Raw genomic sequence first — 20579 nt, forward strand, 5'->3', positions numbered from 1 at the left:
TTCAAGCAGTTCCTGCAAAACAACAACTTGCGATACATACAGTACTGTTTGGACCCTACCATCTTAGTACTAATGAGAAAGTGGAGTGCTTTGTGCAGACTTTTAAAAGGACGATGAAATCCAAGAAATTAATAAAAACATCATGGACTCATGAACATCACAGAATTTCAGTCATCACACAGACCACCACCACATTCCACAAAATGCACGCCAGTAGAACTAATGTTTGGACGCAACTCGAGGACTTGACTTGCTGCAATGCACCCAAACATCGGACTTCATATTCAGCAGTCAATGTCCTTAAGCAAACCAACAAGATCTCTGGAGATCTGAGAACAAGTATCAGTTTGAGATTACAGGGAGAATGAAGAAACATGGATGAGGTATGCTTCTCAAGAGACTAAGTCCATGTTCATATTCAGCACTTGTGGGTGACAAGATATGGAAACGACACATCAACCAGTTAAGAGCAATCCAGGACCACATGTCCATTCTGATTTTGGACGATCCCCCTGATATTCCACTTTTGGCACAACCTGACTATGCTTCCCCTTGGATCACCCTGGTACTGGTTACTGAGACACCATCATTGGTTGCTGCTTAGGGGCAAGATGCCGGTCAAGCACCTGACACACAGCCAGTAGTGTCCACCAGCGAGGAGATGTTATCTGCACCAGAAAAGTTGTACTTCTGTTTGGTGTCCTTCATCCCTGAGAAGACCCAAGAAAGACGCCCCCCAGTACATTCCAAAGACCATATGCAGTGACTTAAACTTTGTGTGTTTCCAGTTAATGCATTTTCAAGTTAGATTGTGTGATACCTATTATTACAATTATTAGATGAAGTTATGCTTAAGTTCTTTGTAGTGTTTACATGTTAACATAATTAAGTTAAACTTCATGCTGATTTACAAGCACATTTTTTGAGGGGAAGAGTGTTCTGGGAGCACGCATGACCACGCTGCATAATAAAAGGAGTTACATTTGTATTGCATGTTCAGTTTTACGCCATCTTGATCAGAATAAAGAGTTGTTACTGTTCCTCTCGTGTGAGGCAATTTTTTTTAAGAGAAATACACAACATACTCTTGTGAATCATCTTAAAAATATCTTTTTTTTTTTAAAAGTCCATATCTGGCAGCTGCGACTTCAGCTGCCAACCACCCAAGCTTCAAAGTTCCTACACAAAAGCTCACTGGCTCTCCACCTCCCCTTCAATCTTTCAATTATTCCATAAGATCAAACTTTGGCTAAATACTTGATCACTTCCTTCATCTCTCAAAATGACTCAACATCAAGCTTAGTTTAATAATGCTTTGTGTGACAATAATTAACTATATAAAGTGAAGACTTGATGCAGTTTCATAAACAGCAAGAACCACCCCTCAGTCACGATCACCAGAAATTACTAAAAACAATGAAAAGTATTGCAAAGATTTCAGACTTTTTTTTTTAAATACACATATTCAGTTAATGTTGTGCTGTTCAGTACACTGGTTGGAAGTTCAAATTTATTGTCAGAGTACACACATGACATCACACACAACCCAGAGCTTCTTTTTCCTGCAGGCCAGGCAGAATTTCAAATTACCAGTAACTTAAGTATTATTCAAGGAGAAAGAAAAAAAAACGCAAATTGGCTATGCAAATACATAAAAATAAATATCAGATAATAAATAATGAGCAAAGTAAAAGTCCTTAAATGAGTCTCTGAATGGGTCCATTGTTTTTGGAGTCTGATGGTTGGGGGTACCAATTATTCCTGAACTTGAAGGTACACGTCCAGTAAATTAATGGTGTTGTCATATATTAATTATGACTAATTATACTGTTGACCAATAGTGATTGCATATTAGCACTGATCTACCAAATTTTGTCCAACCACAATTTCAAATTAAATCACCCCATTGAGCAATTCAAAGATGCTGTAATGATCATAATCTTGAATTGGTGCTGAACAAAGGAAAAGATTACCATTGGTAACCAAGATGGCAAAGTATTATTTCTTCAAATCATCTCAATTTTAACCCCTAAAGTTTACAGAATTTGTTTTTTTTTAAATGGGAAGCATCGATGGGAAATGGGAAGAACCCGTTTCAAACAGCCAGAAAGTATTTAAAAGTCATTTGGAGTTTGCAGACAGGTGATTGGTGGAAGAGTGAGCAGGTGACATGTTTCAAACAGCCAGTATGTGTTTAAACATCAGTAGGAGCAAGCAGACAGGTGATTGGTGGAGGTGTTAGCAGACGACCGGTTATAAACAGCCAATAAGTGAGGAACTGTGTAGCAGAGTGGTCATTAGAAAGGTCTTTGGACTTGTCTGAGGAAGAGTGATAAGGCTATGGCTCAACATGCTTTGGCGAGAACAGGCAAGAGATGAGAGTTATAGTCAGTGAATGTATTGCTCAACACTTTTTAGTGTTAATAGATGAGGTATTATGACTGTAGGGTTAGTGAACTGTATCAAGTGGGGTCCCTGGGAGACTTTGAGCCCACATCTGAACAGGTGCACCAAGGTGCAGCTCCAAAGAGACTACATTAAGAAACTGGAGTTACAGCTTGATGGCTAACGGCTCATTGGGGAGAGTGAAGAAATGATAGATTGGAGCCACAGGGAATATGTAGAGACATAGGGATCAGATCTTTAGCACTGAGCATGGCTCTGTAGCAGAGAAGGCAAAGAGGCGTGCAATAGTGATTGATTCCATTGTGAGAACAGACAGTAGATTCTGTGAGCCCATAAAGACACCCAGATGGCATGTTGCCACCCTGGTGCCAGGATACTGGATATCTCAAATTGGGAGGAGAGAGGGCCAGGAGTCTTGGTACATATTGGTACCAATCGTTTGGGTCAGAAGGCCCTGAAGAGGGAACACAGGGAGAAAACTGAGAAACAGGATTTTCAGGGTGGTAAACTCATGATTATTGCCTTTTGCACATACTTGTATGGGCAAAAATAGGGAGATCAGGTAGATAAATGTGTGGCTGAGAAACTGGGAGCAGGGCTTCAGATTCTTGGATACTCTTTTGGAGAAGGTACGACCTATTCAAAAAGGATGGGTTACACCTGGACCCAAAGTGGACCAATATCCTGGCAGGAAAGTTTAATATAGTTTTCAGTAGGCCTTAAACTAATTTGGCAGTGTAGTGCACGTCGAAAGAATCAAAGGCTTGATGATCCAAACCAAGGCTTTTATTAACCAAAAAGACTGGAGCATATCACATGTAGGTCGACCAGTCCAGAATGATCTGGGTCTGGCTAGGAGCAACCCTTTAAGACCTGCCAGTCGGTGTGGCTAAGCTCTCAGCCAATCACAGCCATCCTATACTACAATGTACACATATATACATTGGTAATAGAATCTGTACTATTACAGGCTGGGGATGAGAACCAGAGTGCTAGGGCTGAAGGGGGAAACAGCAGTAATGTGAAGATAGTGTGCAGCAAGGATGACAGGTAAGCGAAGAGACAAAATAATAGTGAGAGGGATGACAGAAACACAGTACATTCAAAAACCAGTCTCAAGGCATTAGAAACAAGGTGGATAAACTTGCTGTAGGTACAGATTGGAGGATACGATGATGTGGCCATTACTTAATCATCGCTAAAGGATGGATGCCATTGGGAGCAGAATGTCCAAGGAAACACAGTGCATCGCAAGGATAGGCAGGGAGGTAGAGGGAGCAATGTGGCTCTGCTGGTAAGCAAATAATATGAAATCATTGGAAAGAAGCGATGAAGGATCAGAAGAGGTAGAGTTCAGGAATAGTAAAGGTACAAGAACACTAATGGCAGTGTTATATACAGACTCCCCAAACAGAACCCAGGATATGGATTACAAATACAACTGGAAATAGATGGGGCATGTCAGAAGGACAGTGTTATGATAATTATGGGGGATTTTAACATGAAAGTAGATTGGGAAAGTCAGGTTGTTACTGAAATCAGCAGAAGATGTTTGTGGAATATCCACAGGATGGGTTTTTGGAGCAGCTTGATCCCCACTAGGGGATCGGCTGTTCAGGATTGGGTGCTGTGTAATGAACCAGAGGTGATTAGAAATCTTAGGTAAAGGAACCCCAAGGATGCAATGATCACTATACGACTGAGTTCACTTTGAAATTTGAAAAGGAGCAGCAAGAGTCTGATGTGTTGGTATGTCAGTAGAGAAGAACTGGCCAAAGTCAACTGGAAAAACACACTAATGGGGGAGACAGCAGATCAGCAACGGCTGGAGTTTATGCACATTACGAAGAAAGTTCAGGTTAGTCACGCACCAAAATGAATAATTTGTGAATGGAAAAATGAGACAATTGTGGCTGACGAGGGAAGTAAAAGCAAAAGAGAGCGCAAACATAGAAGCAAAAATAAGTGGGAGGATAAAGGACTGGTAAACTTTTAAAAACTTGAAGACAGTTACGATGGTGATTAGGAAGGAAAAGATGAATTTATGAAGGGAGGTTAGCAAGTAATATCAAAGAGGATACTAACAGCTTGTTTAAATATATAAATAATAGACAGACCAAAGTAGATATAGGAACAATAGAAAATTACACTAGAGAAATTATATTGGGAGACAAGGAGATGGTAGAGGAACTGAATGATGGTAGAGGATCAGCCTTTACTATGGAAGACATCAGTAGCATGGCTATCTCGGAAGATAAGAGAGTGTAGTCAAGATTACGAGAGAGAAGCTAAGTGGTCTCAGGGTAGATATGTCTCCCGAACCAGATGGAATGCACCCTTATGTTCTAAAGGAGGTTGCTGCAGAGATTGTGGAGGCATTGGTAATAATCTTCCAGGAATTAATGGAGTCAGGCATGGTTCCGGTGGACTGGAGAATAGCGAATGTCACTCCACCATTTAAGAAGGAAGCAAGGCAGCAGAAAGCAATCTAAAGACCTATTAGCCTTATGTCAGTGGTTGTGAAGCTGTTGGGAGTTGATTGTCAAGGATGAGATTACGGAGTATCTAGAGGTGCATGAAAACAAAGGCCCAAGTCAGCATGGTTTCCTTAAAGAAATGTTTTGAAGAGATAACAAGTAGGATAGACAGAGGAGATGCAGTGGATGTTGTGTATTTGGACTTTCAAAAGGCCTTCAACAAGGTGCCACACCAACAAGAGCCTATGGAATTACAGGAAGGATACTAGTATGGCTCGAGCAGTGGCTGGTCAGCAAGAAACAGTAGGTATAAAGGGATACTATTCAGGCTGGCTATCGATTACCAGAAATGTTCCACAACGGTTAGTGTTGGGCCACTTCTTCATACATTGTATATAAATCATATGGATTATGGAATAGGTGGCTATCTGTCTAAACTTGCAAATAATACCAAAATAAGTGGTAGAGGAGGTGGTGCTGGGGATACTGAAAGGCTGCAGAGAGGCTTGGCTAGTTTAGAATAGGCAAAGAGGTGGTCAATGAAATGCAATGTTGGAAATACAACTTTGGTAGAAGAAGTAGATGGGCAGAGACTATTATTCAGACTATTATTCAGAGAATTCAAAATTCTGAGGTGCAAAAGGGCTTGGAAGTCCTCGTGTAGGATACCCTAAAAAAGTTTCCCTCCAGGTTGAGTCGGTGGTGAAAGAGGCGAATGCAGTGTTGGCGTACATTTCTAAGAGGATGTATTGTTGAGATTCTGTAAAGCATTGGTGAGACCTCACTTGGAGTACAGTATATATGAGAAAAGACGTGCTGGCATTGGAGACAGTTCAGAGAAGATTTACTAGAATGATACCGGGAAAGAAAAAGTTAACACATGAGGAACAATTGGAGTACAGAAGGAAGAGGGGGACCTCAGGCATTCTGAATGTTGAAAGGCCTGGACAGAGTAGATATGGCAAGGATATTTCTCATGGTAGGGCATTCTAGGATGAGGTCATAATTTCAGGATAAATAGGCGTCAATTTTAAAGAAATGTGGAAAAATTTCTTTAGTCAAGAGGCTCATGGAACCTACAGGCGGCTGTGGAAGCAAGGCTGTGGGTGCAGTTAAGGCATTGATTGACAGATATATGATTCAACAGGGCATCAAGGATACAGGGAGAAAGCTAGGGAGTAGGGCTGAGTGGGTGGATGGGTCACCTCATGATTAAAATGGTGGTGTAAACTTGATGGGCCAATGGGCCTACATCTGCTCCTATATCTTGTGATCTTGTGAATTATCTCCCATTGGCTAAATTTGGAAGATCACTGTCTAAAAGCATACAATGAAAGTAACAATGGGTTTCAACCATATAATCGTGGACTTGCTGTTGGAAAACTGGATGGTCCTGAAGATTTCATACAAAACAATCTAAATTATCAAAGTCAAAATGTGCTTCATGCAACGACTTCCAGAGAGTGTCGACATTAGCCCAATCATTCCCATAAAGTAAAAGGCAACATTATGGGCTAAGAGCAGTTGAGTCAGATGTGGGCAGAAGGCTAGAAGAACCTTGAAGATGGAGGTGACCATGGCTTAAGGCTTTTTTTTAAAAGGAGAATCTGGGAAGTGGTTGGCAAAGTGATCAAGATGTCAGAGGCCAGTGATAATCAAGTCATTATGAGTGGGTAGGGGAAAAGGGTGTGAAGTCAGCCCTGAATACCAAGGTAGACAAAGTGACTATTAATTACATAGAAGTCCCTTCCAGTGCAGAGTTCATAAATTACTGTTGAAAGGGAACATCCACCAGCCATCAACACATATATCTGGACTAACACTCATGAATTGCGCGCTCTCACTCTCTCTATAAAATATATCTATATAAAATAAATAAATAAATTTATATTTTGTACTGCATTCCAATAAACCAGATGCCCTTTCCATTTACATTATGCAATTTATAGAGATGTCTTCAGGTCCCAAAAAGCAATCATTTGCATCTAAAACATTCAAATATTAATGATACAGTTAGTGCTGATGCATTTATTGGGAAAATAGATACATGCATGGCAAGAGTACCAGAAGATTACAAAAATAATCTTAAATGCAGAAGGATTTGGAAAGGCCTATGAACATTGATATCAATCAATTGCATCTTACAGTGAAATGACCTTCTTTGCAATGGGAACATAATTCCATTTAATATAATCTGCACACAAGACTTTCAGATTTTTTCCATTTAGATTTTGGGAAAGCACAAGTTTGTTTTTAAATTCAGTGTAAATAAACAGGTTTAAATTCATGACTATTTAAAACTTGTGAAATTCATAGCATAATTATTAATGCAAAATTAAGGCCTTTGTCTGATCATAAACAATTGGAAAATGTAATCTAAATGAAATGTAATCAATATGAAATCTAAATGGCTAACACCCTTAAACATCACAAAAAACATGATGGTGATTTTAGACTTAATGAGGATTACTCGAGTAAACTCTAACAATATGAACAAAGAACTGCAAGAACAGCCATTATTAGTGAGATTACTAATATTTCAAAGCTGAAAGATGACTCATCACAAATTGCTGGAGACATATTAATTTGAACATTACAATGGACAAACTTTAATTGTACCAATCCATTTCAGCAAGGAGGTAGGAAAATTTTTCATAACTAAGATAATCAAATAGCCAGTTAATTACTGGTTAATCACGACTTTCGATATGATAAGTGGTCAAGGATAAATTATTGCATTCTCTCACTTAGGAAGTGCATTCAGGGATATGTCCGAGGAGATGGTTGGTTTGCATAAACACTTAATAAAAATGCCAAGTAACCTTGCCTAGAAATTCATCTTTGGCTAAATCAACTCAATAGGAGGGGGACACTTCACTATTTCATTTATTTAAAATGTGTGCTTGCATATAGGCTGCCTGAAATGTGATTGGCCTCCGATCCATTTCTCTGCAGTAAACATACCCGCACTAAGATGCAGTCAGCTAAGATGCTCTCAATAAAGCTCCTATAGAAGGTTGACATAATGGTGGCCGACAGCCTTGCCCACTTTAGTCTTCTCAGGAAGTGCAGCCGCTGTTGTGCCTTCCTGACAAGTGAGGAGGTGTTGAGTGTCCACAGTAGGTCACTAATTAAATGAATGCAAAGTAAGTGCTATCTACTTTCTCTACTGCAGAGTTGATGTGAAGAGGAGGATGGTTGTTCCTGGTCTTCCTGAAGTCCATGATCATCTCCTTTGTCTTGTCCACGTTTGAGGCTCAGGTTGTTACTCTTGCACCATTTCATGAGATTTTCCACCACAGATTTTGTCTGTTGTACCACTCATTGGTGATGAGGCCAACTACTGTTGTGTCATCTGCAAATTTGATAACGCTGTGATTCTGTCACAAAACAATGAATTTCATGACTTGTTCACGACAATAAATTTTGATTTTGTTGGAGCTGGATCTAGCGATGCAGCCATGGGCCAGTAGCACGAACAGGAGTGAGATGAGCACACAAACTTCTGGGAACTCTCCTGCCATTAATTAGGATGCAAAGACCTTTGTCAAGGCCTCACCAATCTCTTCACTCTTTTTCACTAACCAATGATCTATCTTATCAGGCCCTGGGGTCTTGTCCACCTTAATGCTCTTCCAAAGGCCTAGATTATCTAGAACCATCTGTAAGGAGTTTGTATATTCTCTCTCTGTGACCTATGTGGGTTTTCTCTGGTTTCCAAAAACATACAAGACTGGTAGATCAATTGGGTGGCACAGATTTCATAGGCCAGAAGGGCCTTCTACCATGCTGTATTGTTTTTAAAAATTTAAATTAAAAACCTCTTTCTTAATCTCAAAATGCTGCAATAACTGAGGATTTTCCACATTATGTTCCCCATCACTATTCATAATCTTCTCTTGGTAAATACTGACACAAAGTACTCATTTCATACCCTGCCAACAACTTCTTCTCAGGATAAATGCTGTCCTTTGCCCTTGAGTGGTCCCATCTACTTCTAGTCATTATCTTGTTTTTTTCACAACAGCAGAAAAAGCTTGGATTTTCATCGATCCTGCTCGCAAAGAGCATTTCATGGTCCCTTTTCACCTTCTTAATGTTCTGCTTGGGCTCTTTCCTGTAATCCTTATAGAACAACCTTTATTTGATAAAACATCCAACAAGTGTGCACCATTTTTGCCAAGTTATTTGTGGCACCATACAGATGAATTGGTTGTGAAACCCAATTTTGGTCTTCACCAGAGGAACCAAGGCTGAATTTTTACCTCAGTGATCTGTAAAATTAGATCTCTGCAACTCAATAATGAAACAGCAGTGTGCATGTTATGTAGATGGCTGTGCAGACTTAAATCCCACTGAAACTTAACTTCAAATATCAATTGAAACTGCAAGCTCATTCCCATTTCTTTTTTTCTTAATAATTTTTTTAAATTTTCACACTGTGAACCATATCAACCAAAATACATACAAATGTTTCTCATTAAATATACACAGTGGTATTTTCTCCTTCCCACACCCCTCCAAAACCAATCAATATTCAACATATACAATAAAACAATTAAACAATCTCTTCACACAATGAAAAATAAACAAGAAAAATGTGTCATCTTTTTCACACTGGATCAAGTCGTTTTGACTTCCCATCATTTTAGGGGGTGGAGGTCCGAGGCAAGCCCTCTCTGTTATGTTCCATGTATGGTTCCCAATTTGTTCAAATAATGTGACTTTATTTTTTAAATTATATGTTATTTTTTCCAATGGAATACATTTATTCATTTCCATGTACCATTGGTGTATTCTCAGGCTCTCTTCCATTTTCCAAGTTGACATCATACATTTTTTTTGCTACAGCTAAGGCTATCATAATAAATCTTTTTTGCGTTTTATCCAATTTGAGGCCTAATTCCTTACTTCTTATATTCTTAATGTACATGTTTGTTATAAATCTTTTAATTATCATTGTGTCTGTAATCACATATTCAAAGCTGCTTCCTTCTGGTAATCTCAATCTGTTTCCTTTAAATAAGCTTTCAGTTGATGATATACAAACATTGTACCATGAGTTATTCCATATTTGTACTTCAACTGTTCAAATGTTAATAAATTATTTCCCAAAAAACAATTTTCTATTCTTTTGATTCCTTTTCTCTCCCATTCTCTAAAGGAAAGGTTATCTATTATAAAAAGGATTAGCGGATTTTGTGTCAATAATAATTTTGCTATTTGATAATTCATTTTTTTTCCTTTCTAAGTGGATCTTCTTCCATGTATTAAGTAAATGATGCAATCCTGGTGAACTTTTATATTGCACCAGCTTTTCATCTCACTTATAAAGTATATATTCTGGTATCTTCTCCCCTATTTTATCTAGTTCTATCTGAGTCCAGTCTGGTTTTTTCCCTTGTCTGGTAAAAATCTGATAAATACCTTAATTGTGCGGCTCTATAATAATTTTTAAAGTTTGGTGACTGCAGACCACCTTGGTTATACCTCTGCTAATTTATCTAACGCTACCCTTAGTTTCCCCCCTTTCCACAAGAATTTCCTTATTATTCTCTTTAGTTCATTGAAGAACTTCTCTGTTAAGGGAATTGGCAACGATTGAAATAAGTATTGTATCCTTGGGAAGACATTCATTTTAATGCAATTTACCCTCCCTATCAATGTTAGCGGTAATTCTTTCCAATGTTCGAAGTCTTCCTGTAATTTCTTTATAAGTAGCTGATAATTTAGTTTGTACAAGTGGCTTAAGTTATTATCTAACCTGATCCCTAGGTATCAGATTGTTTGTGCTTGCCATTTAAATGGTGATTCTTTTTTAAATTCTGTATAGTTTGCATTACTGCATTGGCATCACTTCACTTTTATTTGTGTTGATCTTGTACCCCGATATTTCTCCATATTCCTTCAATTTCTTATGTAATTCTTTTATTGATATTTATGGTTCCGTTAAGCATACTATGATGTCATCTGCAAATAAGCTGATTTTATACTCCTCCTCCTTTATTTTTATCCCTTTTATTTTATTTTCTGTTCATATCAGTTCTGCCAATGGTTCTATTGCTAAGGCAAAAAATGAGGGGGATAATGGATATCCCTGTCTAGTTGACCTACTTAATTTAAATTGGTTCGATACATATCCATTTATTGTTACCTTCGCCAACAGTCCATTATATAATGCTTTAATCCAATTAATATTTTTCTGGTAGATTGAACCTCTGTAATATTTTAAATAAATAGTTCCATTCTACTCTGTCAAAAGCTTTTTCTGCGTCTAAAGCAACAGCCACTGTTGGTTTCTTATTTCCTTGAACTGCATGAATTAGATTAATAAGTTTGCAGACATTATCCACTGTTCATCTTTTCTTAATAAATCCAGTTTGATCTTGTTTTACTATTTTTGGTACACAATCGGCCAATTTGTATGCTAATAATTTTGCTATTATATTATAATCTGAGTTAAATAGAGATATTGGTCTATATGATGCTGGTGTTAATGGATACTTCCCCACCTTTGGTATTACTGTAATTATTGCTGTCTTACTTGAATTTGGCAAGTTTTGTGCTTGTTCTATCTGGTTCATTACTTCCAAGAGAGGAGGAATTAATAACTCTTTAAATGTTTTATAGAATTCTATTGGGAATCCATCCTCTCCTGGCATTTTATTGTTCAGCAGCATTTTTAATATATCCTGTACTTCCTCTATTTCAAATGGTTTTATCAATTTGTTTTGCTCCTCTTCTTGCAATTTCGGCAGTTCAATTTTAATAATAACATAATAATAACAATTACAGCACGGAAACAGGCCATTAGGCCCTTCTAGTCCGCACCGAACCAAACACCCCTTTCTAATCCCACCTCCCTGCACAATGCCCATAACCCTCCATCTTCCTCTCATCCATATACCTGTCCAACCTTTTCTTAAATAATACAATTGACTCCGCCGCCACTATTTCTCCCGGAAGATCATTCCACACAGCTACCACTCTCTGAGTAAAGAAGTTCCCCCTCATGTTACCTCTAAACCTCTGCCCCTTAATTCTTAACTCATGTCCTCTTGTTTTAATCTTTCCTCCTCTTAACGGAAATAGTCTATCCACATCCACTCTGTCTATCCCTTTCATAATCTTAAATACTTCTATCAAATCCCCTCTCAACCTTCTACGCTCCAAAGAATAAAGACCCAATCTGTCCAATCTCTCCCCATACTCCAGATGCTTAAACCCAGGCAACATTCTGGTAAACCTTCTCTGCACTCTCTCCACTCTGTTTATATCCTTCCTATAATTAGGCGACCAGAACTGCACACAGAACTCCAAATTAGGCCGCACCAACGTCTTATACAATCTCAACATCACCTCCCAACTCCTATATTCCATGCAATGATTGATAAAGGCCAGCATACTAAAAGCCTTCTTCACCACCCTATTCACGTGAGTTTCTACCTTCAGGGAACGATGTACCGTCACTCCTAAATCTTTCTGCTCTTCTGTATTCCTCAATGCTCTCCCATTTACCACATATGTCCTATTCTGATTCTTCTTACCAAAATGAAGCACCTCACACTTATCAGCATTAAATTCCATCTGCCATTTTTCAGCCCACTTTTCTAAGCAGCCCAAATCCCTCTGCAATCCTAGAAAACCTTCTTCATTATCCACTATTCCACCTATCTTAGTATCGTCTGCATATTTACTAATCCAATTCACCACCCCATCATCTAGATCATTAATGTATATAACGAACAACAATGGGCCCAATACAGATCCTTGAGGCACACCACTGGTCACCGGCCTCCAACCTGACAGACAATTATCCACTACCACTCTCTGGCCTCTCCCTTTCAGCCAATGTTCAATCCATTTGACTATCTCAAAATTTATACCTAAAGACTGCACCTTCCTAACTAACCTTCCATGTGGTACCTTATCGAAGGCCTTACTGAAGTCCATACAGACAACATCCACTGCGCTACCCTCATCCACATTCCTAGTCACCTCTTCAAAAAATTCAATCAGATTGGTCAAACATGACCTTCCTCCCACAAATCCATGTTGAGTACTCCTGATCAGACCCTGTCTATCCAGATGTTTATAAGTACTATCTCTAAGAATTTTCTCCATTAATTTACCTACCACAGACGTCAAACTTACAGGCCGATAGTTGCCAGGCTTCCTCCTTGAACCCTTTTTAAATAACGGAACCACATGCGCAATGCGCCAATCCTCCGGCACTATCCCCATATCTAATGACATTCGAAAAATTACCGCCAGAGCCTCTGCTATTTCCTCCTTCACTTCTCTCAATGTCCTGGGGAAGATCCCGTCTGGTCCTGGAGACTTATCCACCTTTATATTCTTCAAAAGCCTTAAAACTACACCTTTTGTAATCTCTATATTCCCCATATTTACCCAATTTGCTTTTTTTATCCCACATCTCCCAATATCCTTCTCCTTAGTGAATACCGAAGAAAAGAAACTGTTCAATATCTCCCCCATTTCTCTAGGTTCCACACACAGTTTTCCACTCTGATTTTCTAAGGGACCAATTTTGTCTCTAGCTTTCCTCTTACCATTAACATATTTGTAGAACTCTTTTGGATTTGTTTTCACCCTGCTTGCCATAGTTTTCTCGTACCTTCTTTTAGCTTTCCTAATTCCTCTCTTAAGACCTAAAACCTCTTCTATTTTATCATCTTTCCCCTTGTTCTCAGTTTGGTATAATTGTTCATAAAATTCCTTAAAGTTTTCATTAATCTCTGTTGGGTTATATGTAATTTGTTTGTCCTTTTTCCTTGATGCCAATACAGTTCTTTTAGCTTGTTCTGTTTTAAGTTGCCAGGCTAATATTTTATGTGTTTTTTCTCCCAGTTTGTAATACTTTTGCTTTATTTTCATTATGTTCTTCTCCACCTTCTATGTTTGTAATGTTTTGTATTTTATTTTTTTGTCCACCAATTCTCTCCTTTTCATTATATCATCCCTTTTTACTAGTTCCCTTTCTGTACTTACTATCTCCCTTTCCAACTGCTCTATTTCCTGATTGCAATCCTTTTTCATCTTAGCTACATAACTTATTATCTGCCCTCTAATGAAGGCTTTCATTGCGTCCCATAATATAAATTTGTATTTCACTGATTCCGTGTTTATTTCAAAATATATTTTAATTTGGCATTCAATAAACTCTCTAACTTCCAGCCTTTTAAGTAGCATGGAGTTTAACCTCCATCTATATGATCTTGGTGGGATGTCCTCCAGTTCTATTGCTAATAACATGGGTGAATGATCAGATAGTAATCTAGCTTTATACTCAGTTTTCCTAACTCTCCCTTGAATATGGGCCGACAACAAAAACATACTTGAATAATATGCCTACTCAAATAATATGAGTATTCCTTCTCTCTTGGGTGCTGCCTCATCCATATAGCCATAAGTTTTATTTCCTGCATTAATTTAACCATAAATTTGGCCACTATTCTTCTTGCTAGTCTTTTGTCCAGTTTTATCCAACATTGGATCCAAATTAAGGTTAAAATCCCCTCCCTCCATTTCCTTGTGTATCTACAATCTTCAATCTGACACTTTATCATTACATACCTCCCTTCTGGATCTATTATTTCCTCCTCTATTTTGATTGGTACATTTTTATTAATTAATATAACTATACCTCTAGCTTTTCAATTATATGATGCTGCCGCTACGTGTCCTACCCAGTCTCTCTTTAATTTGTTATGTTCCACTTCAGTTAGATGCGTTTCCTGTACAAATGCAATATCTATTTTTTTCTTTTTTCAGTAAATTTAGCCTCTTCCTTTTAATTTGGTTATGAATTCCATTAATGTTTATAGACATATAGTTCAACGTGGCCATCTCATATCCTGTTTACACCTCATTTCCGCTTCCTCACCACCACCATCCTTTTCCCCATTTTCATCTCTCAGTTTTCCCTTTTTAAACTCAATGTCTGACAACACATTTAAAATATAAAATACTCCAACAACTCCCACATCCAATATTACCTTAACCCCAAATGCGCCCCCCCCCCACCTCTCTGAGCTGGCCCTTATCCTTTGCCGGGCAACCACAACTCCCTTTCCATTTGGATTGCGATCCTGTTCGCAAGTGTCAACTGATTTCGCGGTGACGGTTATTCTCTCCCCCCCCCAACCCCCTCAGAAAACACTTTTTTCTTTTTTACACATATAACAAAGTTCTCCCCTTTTTTCCCCTTACTTCCTTCCTTCCCTTCTCTTTTCCTTCTTTAGTTCTTTACTTATACATTGTTTCTACATCTTTATATATACTTTATCACCATTCTTCATTCTTATTACATCTCTTCTTCTCTCCTTCTGTCCTGCAACCATTCTGCAAATTCTTGTGCTTCCTCCGGATCCGAGAACAGTCTGTTTTGCTCCCCAGAGATAAATATTTTAAGCATAGCTAGATGTCTTAACATGAATTTATAACGTTTTTTTCCAATCGGATCGATTTTGCTGTATTAAACTCCTTCCTCTTCTTTAAGAGTTCAAAACTTATGTCTGGGTAAAAAGATATTTTTTGACCCTTGTATTCCAATGGTTTATTGTCTTCTCTAATTTTATTCCTTGCCCGCTCCAGTATATTTTCTCTTGTCCTATATCTCAGAAATTTTACTAAGATGGATCTTGGTTTCTGATGTATCTGCGGTTTCAGAGCTAGTGTTCAGTGTGCCCTTTCTATTTCCATTTCTTCTTGTATTTCTGTCATTCCCAGGACCTTTGGGATTCATTCTTTTATAAATTCTTTCATATCTGTGCCTTCTTCATCTTCCTTCAGGCCCACTATTTTTATGTTGTTTCATCTACTATAATTTTGGAACATATCAATTTTCTGAGCTAACAACTCTTGTGTCTCTTTAATTTTTTTATCACTTTCTTCCAATTTTCTCTACAGCCGTTTCTCATTCTTCCACACTTTCTACTCTTTTCCCTATTTCTGTCATGACTAGTTCTAATCTTTGCATTTTATCTTCTGTTCTTTTCATTTTTCTTTTAATTGCACTAAATTCTAATGACAACCATTCTTTTAATGCTCTCATTTGTTCTTCAAAAAAGGCTTTATCTGTATTCTGTCCATCTGTTTTAACTTCTATTTCTCTCTGAAGATCTTGGTCTTCTTCCTCTTCTTCTGTGTCTGTACCTGTGTTTGTGTCTTCTTCTCTTCTTTGTATCTGTGTCTCTTCTGATTTTCCTGATGAGTTGCTTGTCTCACTTTGTCAGGCCTCTTCTTGCTGGGCCTCTTGATGTTGGTCCTCTCCTTCTAAGCTGCTCATCGGTCGGGCCTCCTGCTGCTGCTCCTTTTGCCGTTCACCCCGTCAACTTTCTTTCTCACCTGGTACTTCACTCCCTCTCCTGCCGCCTTCCTCATCTTCCAGCTGAGAGCCCTGGTGTTGGGCGTCCCTCAGCTGGTAGCGCTGTGGTTGCCCGCTCCTCGGCTGAGGCCCCCTCCCATCAGTGTTTTCCTTCACCTTTGATTGCGCACTTTTGTTTGGCTCAGAGCGCCATTTTTGCAGTCCACCGGTTGGGGGGGGGGGGTTCACGACTCCGCAGGGCTGACACCAACCTCGGCGATCGGGTGCTCTTCGCCACCACGGTTCCCTGTTCCTTCGTCCGGGTAAGGCCTTCTCCTTTCTTTTCTGGTGTCTTCTTTTTTCCCCCATTGTTTTTCCTTCTTAGGTGCCATCTTCTTTCTCTTCTCTGCATGTTTTATTTCTTCTATTTCATATTTGTTGAACTTTGTATTTTCTTGACTTATTTTCTGGAGAGGACTGGTTTTACCCTACCGGCCACTACTCCATCACGTGACTCCTGCCGCTCATTCCTATTTCTTCAGTCATTGTGCATTCTCAATATCAAGAGTTATGGGTACTTTTAACCACTTCAAATTTTTAAAAAGTCACAGCCTCTTGACGATGTCAGGGGATAAACAACACGTAGATTTCCTCACCTCTTTGAACGCTTATCTTGCTATAGTCAATTTGATTTATACCTAACACTGATTCAAGTCCAGGTAAATTTAAAGTCATTAAATTGAACTTAAGTCCAGGCACTCTGTAAACGGTCAAATATTTTGAGTTCAATGTACTTCTTGCAATACAGTATGGTTTACACTCGTGCAAGTGAAACCCATGCTGGAAGCAGCGGTACACTCAATCCTGTTGATTTTCTAGCCATTTGCATCCCTTCAAGGTTCCTCTTCAAATTGAGGCTTAAAGTTGCAAAGCCACTCACAGCCAACTTGAATAGAAGTGAGATGTTGAAAATGATTTTAATGCCAATGCTCTTGATTGCACAAATGAAAGAAAGAGCTCCGAGTGGAGATTTAAACTGAGACCATGTTCCCAAATCCTCAATCGTCCATGGATTGAGCAAAAGTCGTCCATTTCTCCACTTGACTCAATGAGTTCAACTTTGAAAGTGATCTTCGGTTCTTGACTTAATCACAGGGATGAGGCATTTCGAAAATATTTTTTCAACAACGTGACTGAGGTTGCAATGGATTGCTGTTCCTAAATACTTCCGATTTATTTGAATTAGAACAAAATACACGACTCTATGGAAAATATTACCCGTTGCATTGATCTGCGGCAGACTTGGCATTTGCGAGAATGCAAATAGCCTTGAATGAGAAATGCAAACGATCATCACGCCTGAGCAATTCCTGGTGCCATTTCTGCTCAGGCTGCAGAACCAAGTCGAAATTGCCTCCCCGGTCGCTCAACTTCAACAAGCCTTCGTCCGCCTGCAGTCGCTCAGGATGCGTGAGGCTGAAGAAGTCGATCGAATGCACGAGTCGTGCGAAAAGGAGGGAATGGATTTCACACGCCCGTTGACATGTGCGAGCCGTGGCCAGGTCTAAAAGTAGCCGCTGTGCAGATTGTCCTGCGATGCTCCTCTCTATATTTAGAATGAATCCCACTTCCCCAGTGATCTCGGGTATCAGTGAAGGAATGACAACCATTCCGCTTTGCACGGGGAAGTCAACCCCAGGGTGGGGCTCACCAGGGTCGGCCGTAGGACTGGAGCAGACACCACCCCCCCCCCCCACCCTCTGCTGTCCCATGCATTTCGAGTGCGGTGCAATATCCTTCGACAAACTATTCGCCAAATCTGACGGGTAAAGTTGAAGTATTATTAATACGTCGACGCCGATACACCCTGTTTATATGGGGGGAGGGGGGGGAGAAACGGTGCAGGAAAAGCAGGTCAACTCATGACACCGAGGCGTTTTACTCACCGCTCGTGCTCATCTTGATTCCCAATTTTTAAAAAATTTGCACGCAAATCAACCTGTTGGAACTCAATGCGCAAAAAAAAAAGCTGGCGCCTCTAGCGAAAAACAAGCGGTTTTAACTTCAACCAGCGGGACGGGGGGCACTTTCTTTCACCGCTTCCAGCCGATGTTTTTCGCCCGCGGGTGTTATCAGCCGCGCGGTGATGGCGCAAGCCGTGGTCACTCAACCCTCACGCGGCTCTGGTCCTCGCGCTCTCCTCCCGGCTCTGGCTCCCTGCGCTCCAGCCGCAGCCACCGCCGCAACGCGCGCCCGCGCCCCCGCCCCGCCCCACCGCGCGCGCGCACACACACGTCCTCGCCGCAGCCCTGTGACCGGGCCGCCGCGAGGAGAGAGAGAGAGCCAAGCTCGAGGTCATCAAACTGAGAGGAGCCGTCCGTCTGCGTGGGTCTCATTCGCCTCGCGAGCGCACACTCGTCCTTTCGGGCGGCAGCGCGCAAGGTGCCGGGAACGGGCTGCAGGCGCGGCAATTCCGTGGATGCTGCCCTGATCGGCTGAACCTATCCAGTGCTCGTATTTATTGCTGATTTTCAGTACAGTGGGAGACTTCAATGTCCATCATGAAGGTTCTCTCTAGCACCACTACTGACTGACTACAACATGCATGTATCGATTTATTTTGAGGGCATGTCAGTCAGGGGGTTGCAATGGCCAAAAAGGCCAGCAAATGGGGCGCATTTAAACAGCAGAGGAAACACAATCAATAGCAACATGATAGATTTATCTGGAAGCAGACAGTGGGAGGGGGGGTCATTATCTGCACTGTATCTCCATGCAGCCCAAGGGGGTGGGGGGGTCATTATCTGCACTGTATCTCCATGCAGCCCAAGGGGGTGGGGGGGGTCATTATCTGCACTGTATCTCCATGCAGCCCAAGGGGGTGGGGGGGTCATTATCTGCCCTGTATCTCCATGCAGCCCAAGGGGGTGGGGGGGTCATTATCTGCACTGTATCTCCATGCAGCCCAAGGGGGTGGGGGGGGGGTCATTATCTGCACTGTATCTCCATGCAGCCCAAGGAAGATTGGTGGGAAATTTTCCTGTCTTTTAATTCAAGTGAGAGGTCCAAATTTAAAACTTACAATATCATGAAGTTTCACCAATTAATTTTAAGTCATGGCCTCTGCAACAATTTACATTTGACCAACTTTTGGAAGGGTATATTGAACACCCAGATATGCAACTCCACAAACATTGGTGTTTAAACTAAACTGGACAACATTTTTTCCAAAAGGTTTGCTTCTGAAAAAAAATTGGGGATTATGATTAGGCCTGCTTATAGTGGAGGGGGGGGGAAAAGTGAATGTAAAGGCGGATATTCTCACTCTTTCCATTGTTTCATTTACCTTCATTAAAGCCTCGAGGGTGGAACCAACAATCCAACTCCGATCTGTCGAGAGCAGTGGTTCCCCTTTTTTATGCCCCATACCCCTAAAAAATTTTAATATGTTCTTGCAACCCTTAAAGTAATAATTTATTTAAGAATAAAGGTGTCGGTGACCCAAACAAATTTGTTTAATCAATTTTTAATAATATATAAACAAAAATAAAACATATGGAAAAGAAAAAATATTACAACAAATTAAAAGTTGCATAAACCCTACAAAAAAATTAAATTTTCACCCATGCATGAAATTTCTTTAAAAAATTTAAAGGACTAATGTTCAAATGTTCATCAGCCAATTTAAATTTAATGACTCTTTTGTTCCTGTGAATTACTTAAGAGTTTTTCAAAACGTGGCCCCTTGTTGCTGATAGCAATCCGCAACAAATTGCCAGTGCACCCAAGTGATTTCTAGATTTTTGTCTTGATTGACAAAAGGGCACTAAATCCAGACTCGCATTAGTAGGTCGTCCATTGCCAAACACCAATATTGTTCCAAGTTTTGCTTTCAAACTGCATTTCAAGAACACGATTTGTGCGCAGTTCAATAAGATCTTCCTTTAGCTCTTCAACATCCGACATATTATCCAAATTGAAGGAGTATGGATTTATTTTAAAAAACTGAAATGTTATCTTGCACCCCCTGGAATGCTATCTCACACCCCCAAGGGGTGCAAGCACCCCTGGTTGGGAAACCCTGGACTAGAGAGTGCATTCAGGTCGAGCGAAGTTGCTCTGCCTCCTCCATAAAGGCAATGCCACTGAATGTGGCTGCAAAGGGCCGGGCTGAAGACATCGCCATGATGTTGTCAGCCCATGACCCAGGAGCACGATTTTTAAAATCCTGTATGCGCACTTTGCAGTGAACCCACCACGAGTCCAGATACGTTTGTATCAGCGGGCTAGAATAAAGTGCTCTTACCTGCTCTTCAGTCACTATGTCAGGTATAGGCCACTTTCCCTTCTCGGTGAGTATGTGTAAC

The 20579-nt window shown here is 40.1% G+C and overlaps 1 protein-coding gene across 1 annotated transcript in view; it reads right to left on the minus strand.

The window, feature by feature from the left end:
* Positions 1-18438, minus strand: part of ablim2 (actin binding LIM protein family, member 2) — a 381413-nt gene extending 362975 nt beyond the window's left edge. Inside the window, exon 1 of the mRNA XM_069923131.1 lies at positions 18159-18438. Coding sequence (XP_069779232.1) covers positions 18159-18171 — 13 coding nt within the window. The 5' untranslated portion in view covers positions 18172-18438. The remainder of the gene's footprint in view (positions 1-18158) is intronic.
* Between the last annotated feature and the right edge of the window lie 2141 nt (positions 18439-20579).

The sequence above is a fragment of the Narcine bancroftii genome, chromosome 3 (genome assembly GCF_036971445.1).
Source record: "Narcine bancroftii isolate sNarBan1 chromosome 3, sNarBan1.hap1, whole genome shotgun sequence".
NCBI classification, from domain to species: domain Eukaryota; kingdom Metazoa; phylum Chordata; class Chondrichthyes; order Torpediniformes; family Narcinidae; genus Narcine; species Narcine bancroftii.